The 23,131-nt window shown below is 41.8% G+C and overlaps 2 protein-coding genes across 5 annotated transcripts; one reads left to right on the top strand and one right to left on the bottom strand.

The window, feature by feature from the left end:
* Positions 1 to 1,098: 1,098 nt before the first annotated feature.
* Positions 1,099 to 3,692, top strand: klf2b (Kruppel-like factor 2b). Its single transcript, XM_037083421.1, has 3 exons — positions 1,099 to 1,468; positions 1,796 to 2,705; positions 2,831 to 3,692. The coding sequence occupies exons 1-3, from the start codon at positions 1,397 to 1,399 to the stop codon at positions 3,004 to 3,006; spliced, it is 1,158 nt and encodes a 385-aa protein (XP_036939316.1). The 5' UTR covers positions 1,099 to 1,396; the 3' UTR covers positions 3,007 to 3,692.
* A 1,414-nt stretch (positions 3,693 to 5,106) lies between these two features.
* Positions 5,107 to 23,020, bottom strand: LOC119010865 (epidermal growth factor receptor substrate 15-like 1). Of its 4 annotated transcripts, none has more exons than XM_037083417.1 (24): positions 22,868 to 23,018; positions 22,297 to 22,338; positions 22,119 to 22,208; positions 21,978 to 22,025; positions 21,786 to 21,881; positions 21,520 to 21,585; positions 21,304 to 21,429; positions 21,108 to 21,167; positions 20,629 to 20,895; positions 18,867 to 19,024; positions 18,139 to 18,304; positions 17,843 to 17,905; positions 16,491 to 16,576; positions 15,638 to 15,710; positions 14,361 to 14,522; positions 13,956 to 14,153; positions 13,161 to 13,325; positions 12,775 to 12,883; positions 12,316 to 12,455; positions 11,932 to 11,992; positions 10,093 to 10,178; positions 9,764 to 9,827; positions 8,283 to 8,401; positions 5,107 to 7,035 (listed from the first exon to the last, which is right to left on the bottom strand). In XM_037083417.1, exons 1-24 carry the CDS (start codon positions 22,919 to 22,921, stop codon positions 6,889 to 6,891), a joined length of 2,646 nt encoding a protein of 881 aa, XP_036939312.1. In that variant the 5' UTR covers positions 22,922 to 23,018; the 3' UTR covers positions 5,107 to 6,888. The 4 variants fall into 4 exon arrangements, with proteins under 4 accessions (XP_036939312.1, XP_036939314.1, XP_036939313.1 ...); XM_037083419.1 differs by lacking the exon at positions 8,283 to 8,401 and adding an exon at positions 7,541 to 7,557 and having other exon boundaries at positions 22,868 to 23,011; XM_037083418.1 differs by lacking the exon at positions 17,843 to 17,905 and having other exon boundaries at positions 22,868 to 23,020.
* Positions 23,021 to 23,131: the final 111 nt, after the last annotated feature.

Below are 23,131 nucleotides of genomic sequence, written 5' to 3' on the forward strand. Positions count from 1 at the left end.
CTGGCGCACAGTGCAGAGATCCAGTTGGCCCGATGACCTCTGCAGCCGCCGGGCTCCCGCTGGGAAACGCTCTCGGGCTGCGTTCACGTCAGAAACCAGATCCCTCTGCAGAAAACAGCAACAAGCGGGACGGACTTGTGATGCAAATTTGACCGATCGACACCGCAGTCCTCTCGTCCGCCATTTGCACCTGAATGGGACGTTACCTCAAATCATGTTTACATCAGGAGAGGTTAGAGCGTTAAAGAGCCTTGAAAAGCGTTTTTGTGTGTGTGTGTGTGTGTGTGTGTGTGTGTGTGTGTGTGTGTGTGTGTGTTGTTTGTTTGTTTTCAGACGACCCTGGCGCCCGTTTGGACAAGCCCGCTGCGAGGGAACAAAACCCTGATCTTCCATTAATGATAATGAGCCGGGAGAGCGAGGCGCGCCAAAACAGGTGGGAGGCAGAGGAGGACGTCCTCACCAGCATCTACACTCAGTGTCCCTCATTTATCTGACTTGGTTTTTTTTGTGTGTGTGTGTGTGTTTTGTGTGTGTTTTAAGTTATTTAATAAAGGCGGCAGATTTGTGTCATGAGAACAAAGAACAGATCTTCTCTATGAGCTTGAGAGTAAACGATGCAAACTCGTGAAAGTGAACAAAACAACTTGAACATTTTGTGCGCCACGCCATTAGATTTCTGAGTTTTACTAAAGAACAATTCAAAGCTACGTCCTCTAACCCCCATTTGAATCTAATTGTATTTGTATCGCTGCTCATTAGAAGAAGAAGAAGAAGAAGAAGAAGAAGAAGAAGAAGAAGAAGAAGAAGATCGAGCCACATCTGGTTTGCTGCTATGATTAACAGGAGTCCTGTCAGGCTTTATATCGAGTTGTTACTGCGGCTTGGCCTCCGGCGCTTTTCTGTCATTAGGCTTGTTATTTTCAGCTTATTACGTAAGTATCTATGGTTGCTATATTGCCCGTGTGTTTGTAATGTGCTCACAACTTTTTTTTTTCTTTTTTTTTTCCCCCAGCTCTCGCTCAGGTGGGTTGGTCTGCGGAGCCCTGCGTCATCAGCCGGGCTGAGGGGAGGACCTGCACTTTATAGGCTGCTCTGCCTTCCCCTGCCTTTCACACAGCGAACTGAGCGCCGCTGCCTGCAGGAGCCGCTTTATAAAGAGCTAAATTTACCGAACTTTACGTTGTTTCCTGAGCTCTCACAATTGGCCAGGCAACTTCGAGTTAGAGGGTTATAAGGTTCGGAGGGACCTCCTACCACTTTTAAACTTGTTCATGTCTTCGGAGCGCAGCTGCGGAGAGGCGACAGAGAGATAGGCGCACAGACTGCGGCGCGGCACAGACGCGACTTTGACAAGAGATTTTTTTTTTTATTGTTATTATTATTATTTCACCCAACGATGGCCTTATCCGGAGTGATGCTGCCGTCATTTTCGACATTCTCAAACCAAAGAGAGAAAACCTGGGAAAACGTAAGTTGAGAGAAATCTTGTGTTTGGTTTAAAAAAGAAAAAAAGAAAGAAAGAAAGAAAAGAAAGAAAGAAAAATCTCTGGAGTTGAACTCGATGTGTCACTTTGTTTCACCTGTTTTCATCAGGATGGTAATGTTATTATCTTGCAGAGCTGCTGTAACTAAATTGTTTTATTCAGGAAAACAAGGAAAAATAAACTATGTCCTTATTTTGAGAGAATAAAACGCAGTTATTAATGTTTCTGTGCAGTTAGAAATCACCTGCACCACTCAAACCTTTTCACTTTACAGCCACATCACACTCATCACTTGTCTTTATTCTTTCCAGAGGTGCAAAGGGGACGTGGATAAACTAGTCTCCACCAGCTGCTCCATGCTTGAAATGGTACACAACCTGGACAATTACCACAAAAAGGACGACGAGGATCTGAGTAATTATCTGGATCTGGATTTTATTCTCTCCAACACGACTGGCTCAGACTGCACGGCGGAATTTGTGGGCACAGTTGATCACAGCATGTACACGACTGGAGGCTCGGTGCCATCCTACCAGACAGACGACCACCGCTCCCCGCCGCCCCCGTACGGCGCCAGCCTCATGACAGAGCTGCTCCGCAGTGAAGGAACACACAGCTATGGCATTACGCGCAACCCCGGCGTTCAGGGGAGATTTTATGTCAACTCGGGACATTTTCCCCGCCAGGAAATCAAAGTCGAGCCACCCATGGACGGTTACGGACCCGTTTTGGGCATGGTGCCTCAGAGCTGCAGCAAAATCAAGCAAGAGGGAAACGTTTCGTGCATGCTGTCCTTCGAGCAGCCCCGGGTGGCCATCTCCCCGCGGGCAGCCAACAACATGACCCCGCCACTCAGCCCCGATGACCACGGAGCCTCAGACTGCCAGGCACAGCTGTGCCAGACCATGAACTTTTCTCAGAAGTATCACACGCCGGCAGCTTTCCCGCACCACCCTCAGGCTCCGCAGATGCAGATGTCCTACCACGCTCCGCACACTGCCTTTGGCATGTATGATGAGGGTCTCAGCCTGCAGCCGGGCGCGCAGAGGGTGATGCTCACGCCGCCCTCATCCCCCCTCGAGCTGCTGGAGTCCAAACCCAAGAGAGGCCGCCGCACGTGGCCGCGGAAGCGCACTGCCACGCACACCTGCACCTTCGCTGGCTGCGGGAAGACCTACACCAAGAGCTCCCACCTGAAGGCACATCTGCGAACTCACACCGGTAAGTTTGAGCCCGAATCCATCATAAATAAGAGCGCTCCTGTGCGTAATTGCGCGCGGGCCTGAATACCTCAGGACTTCGTGGCGGCATCGACTAATCATCTCTTATTCTTTCTGTCCTCGCAGGTGAGAAGCCGTACCACTGCAGCTGGGAAGGCTGCGGATGGAAATTCGCCCGCTCAGACGAGCTGACCCGTCATTTTCGCAAGCACACAGGACACAGGCCCTTCCAGTGCCACCTGTGCGAGCGCGCCTTCTCCAGGTCTGACCATCTGGCGCTTCACATGAAGAGACACATGTGAAGGAGCCCTCAGAAGGACTTGGGTGTTGTGCCATTTTTATTGTGATTCAACTGGTTTATTTTTTATTTAAATTGTTCTCCACATGACCAAAGTCTTTTTTTATATATCTAATATTGAATTTAAAAAAAAAAATGTTAGTGTTATTATTGTCTAATAACGTAGCTGGTACTACTTTGGTTCTATACAAGCTTTAGAAAAGCTTTGTTTGCTTTAGAGCAGGCAGACCAGGAAGGGGCTGGCCCTGTATATACTACTCTTCTCTGACAGAACTGGAATGCTGTGTTTGACACAAAAGTGCCTTTCTATGACTGTGCTACTGTAAAAACCCTTCATGACAGAACGACATGGCCACAAAATAGTTCATGTATTTGATGACAGTTGGAGTGAGGTGCACATAAAAGTCGCCTAACATGTGCAAAGACAATGTTTTATTTAAACTGCCTCAATGTCTAAAATGGCCTGAACTGTTTTTTTGTTTTGTTTTCCCTTTTAAATCTTACTGCTTCTTAATATTTGGAATTAATGTCTTTTACTGTGTGTGTGAAACTCTCTGATCCAGCCCCTCTACTCACTCTCAGGGCTTGATGTCCTGTGCATTATTTTTCACTTAAATTTATATAAATATGTACATGGATTTTATACTGTAAAATGTATTTATTGTAAATATTAAAAACAATGAAACTGGACATTTTCGACTGGTGAGCTCTTTTACTTTACTCTTTTACGCTTCCTTAGCTACATCACCTTCACACATCTAGCTTGGTGAACCCCATCCACCCACTCAACGGCTCGTCTCATACTGTGCATGCAGCCAGCCCAAGTAGGTGCATCAGGCCTGCAGACCATCAGCTCGGTTACGCTAAATAGGTTATACACGTTGCCATTGTATACCCGCTTTAATTTAAAACATGGGCACTTGATTTCCACTGTGATGTTTTGCAGCTGCGAGACAGAGAAGGGCAGCCGCTTGTGGGCTTAGCCTATAAATACAAACACTCCATTTCCATAATTACAGAGTGAGCCGGGAGCCGTCTGGACAGAGGGGCACAGCAAACCCTCATCAGGGAGCCCTTAGACTCCCTTTCTGATGGGTAGAAATTATAGTAGGACATCAAAGGGCCTTAATACTACAATTACACACAGTCACTCTGCACTGTAGTTTCAAAGTATCTGGGTCCGTGCATATCATGTCTGCATGGTGTCAGTGAGCATTTGCTTCCCCCCCGCATCAAAGACAGCACTGAGCTGATGTATGAAAGCCAGATGGCATTTCAGAAAAGGCAGATGAATATCAAACTTTTTTTTTTTTTGCTTCAAATACATGGACAGAGACTGGGACATGACGGCAGTTTGAAAAACTTTAAAACAACTCGACAGAAAACCGTGTTTTTCATTAGAAGTGGTGTCACACAGCGCCACAGTCACATCTTGCACTGAAACATAAGATGTTAACAGCAAATGTGAATCAACTGTGTCCATCAACACTTTACTAGAATATATATTTTTTAAAAAAGAGGAAGTAAACACTAGGTTAAAAATATCTGCAGTGGTCGATGCAAATGTATCACTCTCATTTCACTTTTTTTGTTCCAATATCAATGCAGAACTACAAGATATAAACAATCCACCTTAAACTCTTTTCAGTCTGACTGCACTTTGTTTTTTTTTTTAAGTATCAGATTAAGAACTAAGAACAGAATTGAGCAAAGTCCCTCCTTCATAACACATCATGGCAGCGCAAAGCTGTGCTACTGTTGCTCAAGGGGTTCTAAGATACGTAACTGCTCTATTAATTGCTGACATGTTTATTTTCAGAGGTGGCAGAAGTGCACATTCTTTACTCAAGCAGAAGTACAGCAACTTGTGTAAAAACTGAAGTAGGAAAGTGCAGGCTCTGACATGTACTCAGAGTATAAAAGTAGAAAGCATCCGTCTGAAGAACATTCTACCGGCTATTTCTGCACAAAGTTAACTGAGCTTCACTTGTCCAAGCTGTTCATATATGCACCATGGAACAGAGTTGATTGTTGCAACTCATTCTCCGGACGTCAAATACCGACATTTTGGGTTGGTAAAGGGTCATAAATAATCAATAATGAGTCAAAAGTACAGATGTTTTAGTTAAAATGTACAAAGTAGAACTAAAAAATAAATTCTCCAGCAAAGTACAGATACCAGAAAAATCACAGAAGTGCCTCTGTTTATCTTCCCAGTTGTTGGAACAATATTTAACTGAAACGATAAGACTTACCTTTTTCCAGGAATGTTAAAAATCACTTTTATTCAATTAAAAGTTATTACAGTTTTGATAATCACATACATACTGTGCAATTTTACATGTTACAACGTTGATATGTTGATAAATAAGGCGCTGTCACGCTGTACATGTCCAGGACGCTCTGGAATATACAGTGCACACATTATGTGCCGAATAAACCTGATTAGTGTTAGACAGTTATACAGATGAAACATTTTTAAGGCGTTTCTTTTTTTGTTTGTTTGTTTTGTTTTACGTTTTTTTTAACAAGATGTCCTCCAACTGGATCATAAGACATATATGTAGAGTGAAAAACAACAAAGCTGCGGAAGAACAAAGATCCGATGGTTGATCAAAAATGAGAGAAGCAGTTGGTAGCTGTCCTCACATGTGCATCAGTGGTAGTGTGAAAAAGCAAAGAGGAGATAACGAAGTGTAACAGCACCAGTATAAACAATGTAGGTTTACACTACTTCCATTTTATAGAGGCTTTTAGTTGTATGGGAGTGCAAGTTGTTTGGGGCGTTGCAACAAGCAAATAGATGAGAAAACCATCTGACAAACATAAGCTGCTGAAATCAGAGGGGTGGTGCAAGAGCGCTCCAGGTGGACTGACGTTTGTTCATAACAAAGGAAGACCTCAGTGATTATCTCAAGCATCTGAACTACTGTAAATACCAGAGGCAGCTCATGATTCAGGGTGAAATCATATTTAACCAAAGCTGCGTTAGCAATAGAAAGCCTCCCAAAACAGCATATCTACTTTACTGTCGGGGGTTTGATTATACTGAAAACCTTAAGGCCATAAAAGAGTCCACATGCAGGCATAAATGGCGTCAAACACTTTTAAAATAAAAATCAAAACCATGCGACTGAAGATCTGATCACTAAGCTCCAGTCTATTAACACAGAATTGTTTTTTTTTTTTTAAAGATGGACTCCGCTCTTCTGAGACTTCATCATCTAACAATATTTACAGTACATGAAGCAGTTGCCTTCAGAAAAAAAAAAAAAAACATTTGAAATTGGACAAACTCAGTCATAAGCTAACAGAACCGTTAGCGTGTATGATCTGACTTTCAATTGGGAAGTTCTTCTGGGTAATTAAAGGTTATATAAAACAGTTTACACAGTGCATTTTACAAGTACTTCATACACCACAGATTCGTTGCTTGTGTATATAAATAAAACAGTAAAATATTCTTAAAAAGGTTATGTTTTTTTTCGTGCGACAGGAAGGCTTTGGGGTAAATCGAGGGGGATTAGCCATAACAACATATGGAGCTAGATATAGGTTGTAGTTGAGTACCCTGCTGGTTGGGGTTGCGTTAAATCGCTATGTTTTTGCAGGACGAAGCCAGGCTTAAATCAAGTGGCTCCGTATTGTCCCTGATTATAGTTGCCATGTAGTTTGGGAGCAATGAACCTAAACTGGTTTGCTAAATGTGGAGTCATTTGACATGAGTCCAGTCATTGCTGGAGAGTCACTGGTCTCTCACACAAATTGGTAACAGGGGCTGCTAGTCATCTCGGGCCAGTGTCGGTGCTGTTGTCATGAGCCTGTGGACAGGGAGCACTGTGCGGCACAAGGAGGGGGACTGAAAGCTGTGGAGGGTCATGCCTGGTCAGGAGCTGGGCATGTCGGCCCTGCTGAGAGCGATGGCCAGCTCCAGGTCCTGCTGCTCCTGGAGCCGCAGCCTCCTCAGCCTCTCCTGCTCCTCACGCTCGCTCTCCCGCTTGGCCCATTCCAGCTGCTGGTTCTCACTTCCGAACTGGAGCGGAGAAACAAACATTAGATGTGGACAAAAGCGCAAAGAATCGGGCTGAAATGTGAACACAAACAGAGAGAGGTCGCTTGGCGAAAGCGCGGCGTGGGATGCAAATCTCAAAAATCAAATGTTTCTAATAAGGCAGAATATCAAAAACTACGTCAAACGCAGCTGAAATGATTTGACAAATAGCAGTAAAACAAATGCAAAAAAAATGAATAAATAGCAGTTTGAGTTCACTTGGACGTCACATAAGAAGCTTAAGACAGCAACACTAAAAGCTAAAACAAACAAAAAAAAAAAGAAAATAGCTCTCTACACAGTGAAATACTACTGCCATAAATTACTAATCACACATTTCCCGTAAAACATCTAGTGCTTGGATCAATGTGACTGGGGATATTTATTAAAAATAATGGTGCTCATGAATCACCGTATTCAGATTTTGCAGTGCGGACAGGATTTTCACATGCAAAGGCTTGACCACCACACCCTTACACAGTCTTACCTTGCCATACTCAGATCCTGGCAGAGAAACAAAAATTACAATACAGAGCTCGATGTAAAAAAAAAAACCAAAAAAAAAACCCCCACATATCCCTTTCACAACTGTCATGCTCACATCATAGGGGATAAAATAAATTCATCTCATGTCAAATGATACAAACCAGACACAAAAAGCTGCATGCAACACTTCTCCACTTGAGCACGCTTGTTTGGCTACACATGATGGCAAAGAAGCGGAAGACAGGGGACAAAGAGGCAGATTTACTCTGTTGTGCTGTGCTTCGAGGCATGTCATGCTTTGACAGCAAATAAGCCCTCAGCCTGTACTTCAAGACTTGAAAAATGCTCCTCAAGTGCTACCTGACTGGGCAAGTTCACTAACTCGCTGACTCAAAGCGTGTAAATCCTGACTTCCTGTCATAGGCCGGAGCCAGAGACAACAGCAAGCATGCAAAAGCCCCTTAAACCAGGTGGATGGCGGCAACAAACGACAAGACACAAGTACGGCGACTCTCCAAGTCTCTCAGGTGTGCTGTCAGTTGTTAGTCAACAGCCAGGGAAGCACGGCGGCCCTGTGATCTCTTTCTTAAGCCACTGTTTGAGAGGAAAATTAACAGAACGAGGTCCAGCTGACACCTCTGAGCCTGCAGCTATGCAGTCTGAGGAGTGAGGTCATGAGATCCGCAGCTCATGCAGACAAAGATAGTTGACCCAACAGGAAACTGTAAGTGGACTAAACTCACTGAGCCAAACTCTGCAAAACCCAGGGGGCAGTCTTTGGATGTTTTACTCGAGTGTGTCGTAACAAAAGAGTCTTTACTGTCACTCCAGATCGGCTCTGATGCAGTCAAACTGAACGTACCTACCGGAGGAGGAAGATATCAAAATTAACACCAAATACAAGTAACATTACATACAGTAGTGCCTTCGCCTCAGCTCCTGGACCCTTGGGAAAATATGCTAACACCTTAAATGTCAGTGTGTAATATTGTCTTGCTGAATTTTCACAGGAAGCCAACAGCTCAAAACTGATAGCTCTGCAGAGTAGTCACCCAGGGGAACGCGATATTGGTTAAAAAAAAGGTGTTAACCACATTTTTTGAGTAAGGCTCACAGATGCATTGAAGCCTAACAAGCAAAGCACGGCTTTTTTGGAACACGTAATTGTAAAAGACAGACACACCCTTGTCTACAGTAAGCTTTGAACACGTTCCCTATTTTGATGGTATTACCTTGTGGCCATAATTACTCATCTTGAGAACTTTGTGCACCAATGCCACATTGGCTGCAACTGCGAAATGAAGGCTTTCGAGCAAACAAGGGACTCCACTATCTTCTAAAGAACAGTTGTATATGTCAACAGTTTTGTGCAACACAACTGTCAGATAAGACCTAAATAACTGCCAAACTGAACTAAAATTATTGTGCACTTGTTCCCGTGATGCCAGTGACTTCAAGAGTGGGCTTCTCACTTCCTCATCACATATGAGGCAGCGTGCTCAGCGGCTAACTGTGGCTACTCATCTCTCGCCCTTTCTGTGTGGCAAGGCAAAGGGGAACACCGACTTTCTCACGCTGTGGCTTCTGCTAAAAAGAACAAGTGCAAGGTCACAGCGGAAGTGCATGCGCTGGGCACGGCCTGTGGGTAGATGGTGAGTGTGTGAACGTACACACCAACAAGACAAACCTGAGGGTAAGGAAGGAGAAAAGTAGCTATCGACCACATCGTTTTCACAAGTTTAACTGAACACTGCACTGGTGTTTTCAACTGCGAGAGAGAAAAATTAAATGAGTTGAATTTGGAACTATTACATTTACGTCTTATCAACACCCACAGCAGGCACATTAAATCGAAACACACAGTGTTGCCAAACCTCTACCAACAGCATTCCTGTTGACAGCTTCAAAAGGAAAAATGACTTTCTCTATAACCTCACAGCTGAACCGGGAAGTATTTTTTCCCCACATGCCATCAGGGCACAGAATGCCTTTGAAAAGTATAGCAGTCAATGAAACTCCAAAATGTAGGTGCCATTACATTTCCATGACATGCTGCAACTATTTAAAGTGACAAAGAGCAAATGAAAGTTGTTGTAATGTGGTACTGACACCAACGTTACATGCCAACAGTAAAAATCACAGAACCATTAATCTCAAATTTAGCTTCAAGTACAGTCATGTGTACACAGACACACACACGCACACACACAAAATCAGGACCTACCATAGGGAGGTGCAGGCCGATTAGGCACATTTTTCTTTGATGGGAGCGCAGGGTTGTCCGACTTCTGTTCACACACAAGGGAAAAGAGTTAAAAAAAAATCCTTCAACTATCACACGAAGTGATGACTCCAGCAGAAATGTCAGCCAAAATCTAAAGCCCCTGGCCTCAAACCAAAGAGATTGTTTTCATAAGTGTGATAAATTGGCATAAAAACAAGCAATCACTCATGATGAGGGTAAAAATAACAACACAGCTTTCTACAGCTAAAGTGGAAAATGATGCTTTATGGTGCAACTGATTCATAACTCCAACAGTCTCCACAGCTTACCTTTGACATCTGACTAAAGTCGGCAAATCCACTCCCTTTGCTTCCAAAAGAGTTGCTTCCAAAGGGGTCTGTTGTCCCAAACACATCTGTGACAAAAGTACATTGAAATGCATTTGGAACATTTGAATATGTTTATGGAAAGAGCCAGAAACTATAACTAAGTTCAAGCCCTGAACCACACATTCAAAGTCATCTCGGCATCTTGCTTATTCTGTAAAAGGCCTGCATGCTATTTTCAGAGAGGGGAATGTGGCATGACCGTTTAATTTTCCATGACATTTCGCTAAAAACCTGGAAAGCAGAGGTTTTGTTTAGCCTGACGTATGCATCTCATCAGCTAATTAAAGGCGTCAGTTGGTGCACTGTTAAACAGAACTGTGCCCGGGTTGTTTTGAAGCTCAGTGGTATGCCGCTTAATGAAAAAAACAGCAAACTGCAGCTGGTTACAGTGAAAAAACAAAACATTGTAATAGAATATGTTTGTTGTAAGAGCGCGACCACAAGAGACCCCATTCATATGAAGTGCGCAGTGTTTTCTTTTACGCACAGTAAGTCAGCTCAGGCCTACAGTTGCCTCTGTGTTCCTCTGAAGGTGTGTAGCACTGCAGAGCATCGGCCAGAGGTAGCCACGAACTTAAAACAACTTCCGTACCGAATGAGGCAGAGCAGTTCAATGGCAGCAGATATAGAGACAGGACAGAGGCAGCAGAGAACTGGTTAAAAGGAGTGGCAGTGTATTCTAGTAGAGCGGGACCTGCAGTCACAGAGTTTCTGTTGTGCTTGGCTCCTACAAGCCTCCTGTTTTTCCAGGGTAGGGGGGAGTATTTTTAGTTGGCCAGTAGTTAAATGCGTAGGTACTCGACTAAAAATAGCTCTACACCACAGGAAAAATTGAAGCCACAGTGAGTAAAAATTGTTTGCCCTTGATGCCCCCCAAAAATAAAATCTAAATCCAACGTCACCCAGAATGGCAAAGAATGACTCTTTGAGACGAGTTTCACAACTAGAACCTTCTTTAACGCTCTTCTAATAACAGTCAGATTCTGGGAAATCTGCATGGAAAATCTGCACGTATTTAGTACAGGGATGAGTATGCACTTACGCTTTTTTGTTTAACAAAGTCACACAGTCAACGAACAGTGTGCTCCACTGCAGCACCATTACGTCTTAGTTTCCTGACCACAGTCATTGCAATAAAAAAAAATAAAAAATACAAAGTCCATCTTCAAAATGACTGAAAAGAACGGGTAAAAACAATGAATCCTTATCAACCTACTTCATTCAGTTATAACACTTAAAACAGGAAACACAATAAAAGCTCAACTGAAAAACTTTGGCTCCATTTACAACATGATATGAGGTGAGAAGTTAAGAAGAAATTCTCTCTATGTACTAACATCCTTTGATGACTATACGTGTTGCTCGAGACAACCACAATCTGCCACGCCTTGATCAGCTGGCCACGTCAAGGCGGGTCGCCATGTCATCAGACAAAAACGCCTCGGAAATTCAACACGTTTCCTTAAAAATCATCAGAGGAGGGCTCTAACAATTCTTCTTCCCTCAGTGTAAAACGTGTTTAACATTAGTAAGAATTATCTCAGTTTCTTAATTTTGATGTCAAATGTTGCTGTACAAACATTTACAGGTAAGGTGAAGTAACAGTTTTAAATGTAGGTTTTGGGACTTTTCAGTTTCATTGCCCTGGTGAACACATTTGTTAGAAAAGTAATAAGGTACATTACTTTGATGAATTAAAATAGTTCAATTACTTATTGCATTTTATAAGGGTGACTTGAAATCTTCAAGCTTAAGTAACCTTCCCCACACTGAACGCACCTGAATCCTTTAGTTTGGGGCTGTTTGACGAGAAAGGGTCACCGCTGCTGAAGGCACTTGGCTGAGAAAAACAAAGAAGCAAAGCAGAAGTACAATTAGTAAGATGTTCAAAAGAGTTTTAAAAGTTACACACACACACACACACACACACACACTCTGACCACATCTGCATAAACCAGCAGAAATCTCTTTGTGGTTCTCGTTTGGTTTCCTATTAATTTACAATAGTGAAGACAGGTCGGAGCAAGTCATCTAACATAGAAAATATCATTCTGAAGTTTTGTAAAAAACACTGGGTTTCCCACAGTCACACTGCATACAAAAGGACCACGATTAGCACTTCCAACAAACATCTGAGTGATACAGAGAAGAGGGGATCGATACCTTAGCTGGCGGGGTGGGTCGTCTACCAAAGGGGTCAGAGGATCCAAACAGGTCTGGCTTGTCTGTTCTCTTAAAGAAATCTTCAGATGAGGTGCCTTTGAAGGGGTCGCTCTCTTTGAAAGGGTCTCCTCCGAATGGATCTATGGAAATGGACAACACAGTGAGAGGAGCGGGATTTACGTATGGACTTTAATCATCTTCAGACTCTGAAAAGAATTAATCTGTACTTTCATTCATGTTTGTCCAAAGCGTGAATTCCAACAGACAGGTACATACAACAAACATTTCCATTTAATTAAAACACCACAATTTTGCATCTTTAATGTTGGTGCTTTTTCATTGAGATTCGCAATCAGCGCAGGTTGTTATTACCAACAACCACAGCTGGTGGAGCAGAGAATAACCTTAATCCTGGAAAATAAATTTAAAAATCTCAAAAAGATGCAAGAAGGTTCAGACCTGTGAAAGGGTCAGATTTGAAGGGGTCCTCTGTCTGGAAAGGGTCTGCTGGAGGCTCCTTAGCACTGTTGTTGTTGAACATGGCTATCTTTGACTTAAATGAGTCATCCTGGTGAATGAAGCCAGAAAACAAAGTCACCAACCATAGAACAGCAGTTATAAAAAGAGCATGTTTACTTTCTACACAGACCAAATAAACATGGTAACATATGGCATAAATTTAAATATACACTTAAACCTTTGGGACTACGAAGCTGGGAAACAAAAATGGTTTTGTGATCAAATTTAGGTTTACATTCCTCTGAGGCATTTGAATACCCTATATAGGTCCTACATCCTAAAACAGTCCGATGGTGAAGAAGAGGAAATATTCATGATCTCCTCACCGTACTTCTGAAACCTCCATTCTCCCTCTCAGCAAACCCTTCACTTAAGTCCGGCAGGTTGCTCAAGTTCCCCCCGTTGATGTCACTCAGAGCGCTGTTGTACTGCTCAATGGTCTTGGTCACCTCCTTTTGATTGTCCTGAATCAACGACAGCTTACTGCGAGCCTACAAAACACACAAAAGACTGCTTAATCTAAATCTGATTCAATTAAATACATTTGTTGGATTTCCCTTTACTGCCACCATCTAGAAACTGGTGAATTTTACACCTGGCCAATTCAATTTCAAGCCACATTTTCAAAAAAATAACTAAATAAAAAAAATCGGAGTAAACAAAGTTAGAATTAGGTTGTTACTGCATGAAAATAGAATGTTTCTTATTCATTTACCTACTTACAATTTACCTTTGCTAATTATGCAAGTGGTGGTGAGCGGTTAAGCCGTTAAAAAAAAAACCTTAACCACTGTGATACGATAGTTTCACTTCAGTGTGGTTCAAACTCGTGCGCTTCAGAGCGTGCCAAGTACTTTGGCACAAAGGTCATAGAAGCAAAAGTAAAACTAATGTTTCCAAAAGTGAGATTGCAGTGTTGTAAAAACCATCGCCAGCAATTCCACAGAATATACATGAAAATGCAAACGTTTCCACCTACACAGGAACTTATGTTATATCAACTCAAAATCCTTCTTACTTAGCAACCAATCTTTATACCACAAAAGCTGACCAGAGAGCATTTTAGGTCAGAATTTGCGGAACATCCTAATATAACCTGCAGTTACTCCATCTGCGCTGACCTGGTTGATCTCGTCCTGAGTGGTTTTGAGCGACTTGACGATGCTGTCCAGCTGGACCCGACCAGAGAGCAGGCTCTGCTCCAACTGGGCCTCCTCCTCCTGCAGCCGGCTCAGCTCCACCTTGGTGCGACTCACTTCATCCTCCTGGCTGCGGAGGTCGGTCTCCTGAGAGCGGATCTGGCTCTGCAGGGATGAGATCTGGAGGGTGAAAGCAGGAAGAAAAAGTTACTCAAATGTGTCACAGTCCAATAGCTGTACGTCACTACTTTACATCAGACGTAGGTTTCATTTTGTGACGGATCAAATCAGCAATATAGCACTGTGCCACACAAGGATAACAACTGCATGCCAGTTACCATGTCACAGGAACAAATTATGAAATACAACAGTATTTCTTGTTCTAACCAACTGGGTCTCTTCCTGGCACTTCTGCTTGACATCGTTGAGCATTCCCTCTAGCTTGGAGCGCTGCTGGTCCATCTCCTCTAGTCGCTCCTGTGCAACCTGCTTCTGCGATTCCAGGTCCTGCAGGCTGCTGCTCTCCCTGTCCAATCCATCCTGCATGTCCTGAGAGCCCACCAAACACACACACACACACACACACACACACACACACACACTCAGGTGGTTGCATGGTAGAGCTACTGACTATCCTAATTCAGCTATTACCTATCCTATCCAAACTAGTTTAAATCCAATTTGTATAATTTTGGTGAAAATCAGCAAGGGACTTGCAAGTATAGTCAACGTCAGAGAAACTGTTCAGACCTGGTATCAACATCCGTCTTCAGTGATACGATCACAAGTCAACAGCTCTAAGTACAGGTGTAAAAAACCACCAAGACACATTAAGGATGCATGTGAGATCGGATCACTCAAATTCAGAGATTGTCTGGGTTGAGTGTGACCACATTTTTTAGCAGTGTGTAAGGAGTGCCTACCCAACAGACGTCCTTCATGAAACATAAACAGGAAGACACGAAAACAGGAAGAAATCAAAAAAAAAAAACAAAAAAAAAACTTGTCATTCACTGTAATGCAAATTACATTTTTGGGCTCTCTTATCTATGTCTTTTTCAAATAGTAATGGCAATTTCCGCATTTTCTGCTAAAGTGTGTGATTTTAGGAGTCAATAAATGACGACCAGGGCAAATTGTAAATCTCATTTGCCATTACATGCAAAACGTTTAGAAGTTTCTTTCATTGTTAGTCTTGACACTGCCGCAACAGCCTAGTGTGCTTTTGAGTCTTACCTCCCAACATCTGTTTTAAGGGTACACCGTTTCAACTGATTTCACTTTTTACATTAAATACATTAAAAAGACAATGTCTCGTTGACAGTAAACATGCCAAATTTCACAAATGCAGTCAACAATAACCAATATAGGCTTTTTTGAGATGTATGCCAGGACGCATGTTAACGCCAAATGGGAGCTGACAGACTTAAAGCTGTCCACTTGTGACTGTATCACTCAAGACTTATCTTAATACCAGGTCTGGATGACCTCAGAGTAAATTAGTTGGACCTCAAATTGTAAAATTTTTCAAAAAATTCATGAGATTGCATATTTTCACTGACACTGTGTACTTTAAGGCTCTTTTCCAGTCACGAACAATAACTATTTGATCCAAAGCTGATATTTTAACAGAGGACTTGAAAAGGATTTTGGCTCAGTCTTACCTGAACTTCACTATTTTGATGTCTGATGGCTTCCTCCTTTTCCCTGATCTCCTGCTCCAGAATGAATTTCTCTCTGAGGGTGAGCAACACAGAGGAAGATCACAGTAAGTAAACAAATGGTGCTATTACTTCCTGACAAAACTTAAAAAAAAAAAAGAAAGAAATCTGCAATCATGCCAAAGACACACTTCACTTGATGGTTACTTTACTTCACACAGTATAAATTGTCATGAAGTGATACACAAAAGACAAAAGAACAGTTCAGAGTTGTCTTGAGATACTGCTTTTGGCATGATGTGGACAGAGAGGGATTTCCTGTGGACTAAACCCTAAGAAAACAGCAAACGCGAAGGTATCAGTTTCAAAAATGTAATCATTATTCTTTCCATTAACTTTGTGAAAATATGCCAGAAACACTATCTGACTAAAAGAAATACAAATGTTCAGTGTATCAGCATAGGCATACCCAATACTTGAAAATATATCTATCTATGTAATCCAGGTCCAAAAAGGTATCAGGATAATAACTGCAGTACTGCCTCTCATCAAATACAAATTATTTGACTCTACATGTTAATGATGACTTAGACTTTAAAATGTTCTCCGACTGGCCCAAGGCAAGGCTCCATTGTGATCCTGCTTTCTTCACAAGTCTCTCTAAGAGTAATACAATCTGACCTGAGTTTCTAGTTCAATAAAGATTAACATTATTTGATGAATATATATAAACTATGAAAGTTTAAAAGAATTTTCATCCTGAACATGACTTCAAGGCAACCTCCCCTTGTTTTTTTTTTCCTCAGAGGAAGAGAAACAAAGCTATGCTCCTGCTACTCAGAGTGCAGGGGCTCACCTCTGCAGCTGAGCGATTTCCTGGCTGAGGTCATCCAGCTCTTTGATGCCCGTCAGCTCGGCCGACCCCGTGGAGCTGGCGCTGTCCTGAGGCGAGAGAAGGAGATGGACGGGTGAGAGAGGGGAGAGGAGAGGAGGAAGTTGGAGGTGAGGGTGACGAGAGGCGAGCGCAGAGATGACAAAAGTGACTACATGTATGCCAGAAAGAGGGGACGGGAGAGAAACTGTTCAAACAGGGAAAGGGGACAAAAAGAAGGGGGAAAGGAGGGTGAGAGCAGAGGGGACAAGAATGGTGTGCATGGGGAAAGGGGAGCACCCTGCTGATACGTCTAACAAAACAAAAGACATGAAGGAAGGAAACACACAAACACCTCGCACAGCTATGGAGGGAGCACGAGTTCCAGACAATACATGGATGAGGACAAATGCACAGGCAAGAGAATGCTAAAGAATTCAAAGAATTTAACACTACAGTGAAATCTGGCTTTTTCACCAGCCTTCAACTTAACTTTCATGTTCCCCAAAAGGGGAACTGTGCAACAGAGATAATGCTTGTAAGGGGAGTACGTGTGCAATAATTACAAAAGAGTATCTATTTGTAATGTAATTTTTGAAACCTCTTGCTTTTTTTCACATCACAATAAACACAAAAGACCAGATTTTCTCTGATGTGGAGGCCTAAACCATTTGACCATATGCACTTAAGGCACCTTAGCTGAAATGGTTGTTCGTGTGACAACTGATTGTAAAAATGAAAAAAGCGAGCAAGCTTCTTAGTAATTTGTCTTTTTTCTTCAGACCTTTTCTTCTTTACACAGAATGAGAAGCTGCAGCCTGATGTCTGTTTTGATGTTCGGACACAAAAATTGAAATATGACATTTAAGAATGACATCTCAACATTGGAAAAAATTGAACCAGGCCTTTGTAAACACATCCTTTGCTTAAAAATAACAAAATCATAAACATCTTATGATGTTTATTTAAAGATAAAAGGCCTCTTCAACCATGGGTGACTTAGACAGGTGACATGAAACGACTTGAGACATGACTTGAAATGGTTGCTGTGACAGACCATTACTGATGAAAAGGCTGCAGGTGGCAGTGTTTGTTAAAAGAGACAAATTTGGGGAAAAAGGCATAACAAATATGTTGCACAGATTAAACTGTATTTAAGGATTTCTATGTTATAATATAAATACACACACATACATATATATACACATATATGTATATGTATACATAATACATAAGACAATGAACATGGTCCCTTTTTATACCACCTGCTTCCGACTGAGACAAAGAATATGATGGAACAAGAGCGCCACCTTGTGACTCAAAGTTCAACTACTCACTCTGCGCATATTAGTTAGTGGAGCATATTCAGCTCTCATGGATGCCATAAGCCCCGCATAGCTCTGTTAGACAGGACAGAGAAGAGCTCAAAAAAAGCAAAAGCATGAATAAATACAGTTCTGCAAGCCTGAAAAGCCAGAAAGCAGAAACCACCATTAAAAATGCATAAAGTAGCAGAGAGACATAAGAATCTTCAGGTACAGATGCAAATGAAACACTTTGCCTTGGAGGATAGGGAGCATTTCAGTCAAAACAGCTGCTGAAAAGTGAAGCAGTGGGCTAAGTCAGGACTCACGTGGGCCGCTGCTGAAGCCGCAGTCCTTTCTGATGGAGGGATCATGTCTGGGGTAAGAGTGGAGGGAGGGTCTACGCCTTTAGTGGTCTTCTGCTGGATCAGATACATGGCCAGAGAGAACTGCTCCCGGGTCAGCTTTCCTGTCTGTTTAGTGTCGGCGAGTCCCCTGCGGAGAGAAAGAAATTTTACTCAAAAAACAAGATACCGTACACTTTTTGAGAAATAATACCCAACACCCACTGACAACACTGTCCTCTGAAAGCTCACCATTTGGCGCACCATATGGCACATTTAATCATTCATGGCTCATGACTGCCATTGTGTAAAACAACAATATAGCAAAGCATATCCCTGAGCTGTGTAGAGAAGAAATTAATAATGCAGTAACTAAGAATATAATGGGATTTTCTTTTATTATGTTTTGCACTTACATTTTGTATCTTATGTTGCAGTCATCTGATCTGATCAGGAGAAACATGTAATAATTTGAATTGTCCACTAGATGGAGCTATTGGGTTATACCAAATGAGACCAGTTAAGCGTTGGTATGGGTGATTCAGCCCTATGAAGGAACCCAGGTATGAGGAAAAGCTCTGGTAAGACTGGTTCTATTAATCAGTTTTTGTTGAGGATGAATGCATGTTTTGTCAAATCCATGACAAACATGCTTGTGTTCTCTCAAGCCTCGAGCCACTGTGATATCGTTCTTAACTGAGTTGCAGTCTCACCATATCTGTGCCAGCATAGTCTGCGAGAGACTGGACTGCATGAAGATCTCTATGACCTCCGTTCCATTAACAAGGCCGTCGTTGTCGGTGTCTGCTTTCTTGAAGATGTCATCATATCTCTCCCTATCGGCCACCGGTACCACCCAGTTCACTGCTGGCTGGAATGAGCAAAAAAATGCCGTTTTTGTGACTTTAGATGAGGGAGAAAAAATCTGCTTGAACCTTGAGTGTATAATTTTTTTATTACAGGTGATATTTATCTATAAAACTGGTTATAAAATATGAACTGCACCTGATGATCACAGAATCAGTAAGTTTACTATAATGTATATACCAACAAGTCTTGTCAAAAAGCTAATGTGAATGAGATTGAACTTCTTTCCTCAAGAATTATTACTACAAAAAGCATGTTGATTTGTCACTGACAAATTGAACAGAAACCGATTCTAAATTCAAGATACGGTCACTAAATGAGCACATATGCACAAAATCTTCATTTTGAGAGATCTGACATAGACAGTCTAACTAGTTCAACAAGAAATTATCATCCTGGGGAAATGGTAATTAAACTGATAATTAAACTAGGAGAAAAACTGGAAAGACACGTGGCATGACAAGGAAGACACAACTAGTTTCCTGACAGCCATGTAGAAATGTAGGAGGAAACCGGTTTCTTGCAAAAGTCACGCATGAAAAATCCCCACAGCTATAACAAGGAAGAGAGAGAGGAGAAACACACAGGCTGTGCACAGTGTTAAAAACAATGTGGTGAAACAAGTCTACCCTTTAGCAACAGAAAAGAATCAATACATGAAATGCTGGTTACTTTAAAATGCCAGGCTGTGTCCATATGATGCTTAGTTATGGAGGAGAAAGGATAATTATTTTATTTTTTTATTTTTCCCAGAGGATTAAATGTTTTTCACCTTAAAACTACTCAACAATAAGTAGCCCACATTCAGAAAGTGACATTCTCATGCATCAAAAGATTATCCATTGCTAAATTATACCACTTAATAGAATAGGAAGCATGCATTAAAAAATAACATCAACAACAAAAAAACATATTCAGTAAAATAGCTTTGTAAAACTACATAAGATAGCAGCATAACATCATGTTGTTGATGTTCACAAATCTTGTTTCCTCCCTCAACAAGGAAACAAGATCTGTGAACATCAACTAGCAACTTGACAACTAGTGTGTATTTTTTCATTTTAACCTAATATTAACATTCATCAACTTTCAGTACAATTATTTGAGCATATATGATCATGTTATGTTTTCACAAAATTCTGATGTCTGAAATTAATTTTACTTAGGAAATTACTCAATAAAGGTTTTTGTTTTACATGAATGAATACATGTTTGATGTAATGCAGAATAGCAGAACATCGTAATGCAATAGTTTATCATTGGACTTGAACATTAGTTTACCGTAGTTTTTTTTTCTGTGATTTTGTTTTTTTTTTTACTGTGAAATCATGGTTTCTATATTAGGATTCAAGTCATCTCAATTTTATCATTTAGCCCAAAATCACCAATCACATGTCACAGGGCTGATCAGTGTGTGACTGTGACCTCTGTCAGGAGGCCCTCACCCTAAGAAATTTGAAAAAATAAAATAAATGTATTTAATTAATAGCAGTATAGGAAACATATGTCTAATAATACTGTGATAGTATCCCTAACCATATCACCCAGTCCAGTGAGTCAGTACACCTACATCAACACCGAAAGAGACACACAAGTGAGGAAACCTACCGGTGAGCTGGATTTAAAGGAGTGTTTTGGAGAGAGGTTGACAGTACTGCTGCTGAGGAGACCAGCGGTGCTCAGAGGAGGAGTGCTTCGCAGGGTCTCCTTGAGTGGGGCAGGACCACCCATAAGCCCAGGCATAGCTGGCAGCACAGCAACAGCACCTGGCAGACCACTTGCAAATTTTTTCCTTTTAGAAGGGGGTATGAGGGAAGTGGGTAAGGCCACTGGGACAGGCTCCTTCTCCATGGCACGATACACAAGATGCATGGCCTAGAAAATGGGAAATCACATAATTTTCTAATAAATCATCAATGCATCCTACATGTAATATCAAATATATGTATGTATGTATGTATGTATGTATGTATGTATGTATGTATGTATGTATGTATGTATATATACTGTGTTCTTCTTGGCTTTAAAAAACATCTATTAGCTTCCCAGACAGTGAGACTTCAAGTTAACAAAAGGCAGCAGCTTACCACTGTGAATTCATCTTTGTCCAAATGTCCATCTTTGTCAACATCACTGAGGTCCCAAATCTACAGAAACATTAAATGACAGTCAAAAGAAATCATATCAAGCAATATGAAATAGCTTTGAATAGTCAACAATGCAATAGCCAGAAAGACTGTGCTACAGTTGTATGTGTTACATCACTTCAACATGAAATACCACCTTTCCTAACACATCCAGAGGTAGCTTGGAGTTGACCAAAACCGGCCTGACTTTATCCCCAGGGAGGAGACCATTTAAAGGAGACAGACTCTCAAAAATGGCCTCAAACTTCCCTTTTTCATCAGGCTGAGAAAGACAGAAAAAACTCAAGTTCAGGCGACAAGTTTGATTTCCTTTTATCCTCAAGAGTGTTCTTGATATATGGTGTCAGCTCACCCTAATTGCCCACTGTGAGTCAGGTCCTGATGTTGAAGCACTTAATAATGGGCTGCTAGTGTCTCTCTGTAAAAAAATAAAAAATAAATAAGGGTAAGAGGGTAAGACACTAACAAGCAGCGAACAGTAACAACTGTATGAAGATGGGGGAAAGACAGTCAGGGATGCATTCGATGTCCATCAATTTATTATTTTTTGCATGTGTCCCTGTCCATTCCCTACCACATCATTGAACATCATACTTATCAGGGCAGTCAATAACTTACAAATTTTGGTGCAGCCAAGTTTCGGTTGAGGTTATTAAGGCTGATGTCATTTCCACCCTGCGCTGAGGCCACCAGTCTCAACGCTACGAAGAAACCCTACAAAAGAGGAAGAAAGGATGCAAGTCTGGTCATTTATGCTCACATCAGCATCACCAACTCTAGCATCAGCAAATCTAAGAAGAAATTCATTACCCGCTTATCCAAATAGCCTTTTCTCTCTGAATCTGCCAAATCCCAAATCTAAAATAAAACAAGAACATTTTTTTAGATGCTATTAAGCAAATACATTATCTATTCATTTTTTATGTGCACTTGTATGAGTTTGTGACCCACCTTCCCTAAAGTACTGTCCGACAGCCCAGACTTCTTGAGGAACTGAGCTGCATCTCCAGCTGATATTTTGCCTGTGTTTAATGGATCCAGCTAGAAAGAATCAACATAAAAAGCACAAAGTGAATACAGCCCACATAACAGTGTTTGTACAGTGATTCCATGTGACAGATAATGTTACCTGTCTGTAATAGCTCTCATAGGCTGGGAATCCACTTGATAACTGCAGACAGGGAAGAAATACAACACCAGCTGAGTTACAGATGAGAGTGTGTCAGCTAGCACATACACACAGTTAGCTCAGTTCTCAGAAAGTCATAAAGAGCTTCAGCATTAGCAGAAAGTGCATCATTTAGCTAATCCGTAAGAGGTACCGTTGGGAGAAAACACAGCTGTGATAGCTAACGTTAGCTAACTAGAGGTCTGTTTCTGTTCAGGTTTGGCTAATAAGTTAGTTAGCCATGTTGTTATGTTCAATAGTAACACCCTCGCTGCCAAGTAACGTCACTGCTTTACTTATAATGATGGCTTCTTTCTTCTATGAAACGCACAGTAACTTTGCTATCCTTAGTTAACCTAGCTAACAATGTTAACTTCGCTGACGCTGAAACGTCGCTAATACGGTCCCGCTGGCAAATATTCACCCAGCTTATGAAGTAGAGGTGTGTTGAGGCGACACAGCGACTGTCACTGTTATCTGATGATAATCAATATCAACATTTGAGACTTTTCTTTGGCAATTCAGTCCTTACCTGACTGAGAGTCATGAGCGCCGCCATATTTCCTGGTGTCTCGGGAGTGCGCATACGCCCCTTAACCGGGCGGGTACGAGCGGCGACGGGTCGTGGTTCCGCCTGTTGGTGCTCCTTCTCGGTCACAACATCAGGGTGAACCAAGAAGCGACTGGCACGGGGGAGTTATTGGTAGGAAAATAAATTTAAATTTAGCTGTGACTGGATGTGTTAAGGTGGCAGGTTCGCTGCCCCGATGGAATAAAACAGCCCCTAGAACCAGGT

This window comes from Acanthopagrus latus, chromosome 21 (genome assembly GCF_904848185.1).
Source record: "Acanthopagrus latus isolate v.2019 chromosome 21, fAcaLat1.1, whole genome shotgun sequence".
NCBI classification, from domain to species: Eukaryota; Metazoa; Chordata; class Actinopteri; order Spariformes; family Sparidae; genus Acanthopagrus; species Acanthopagrus latus.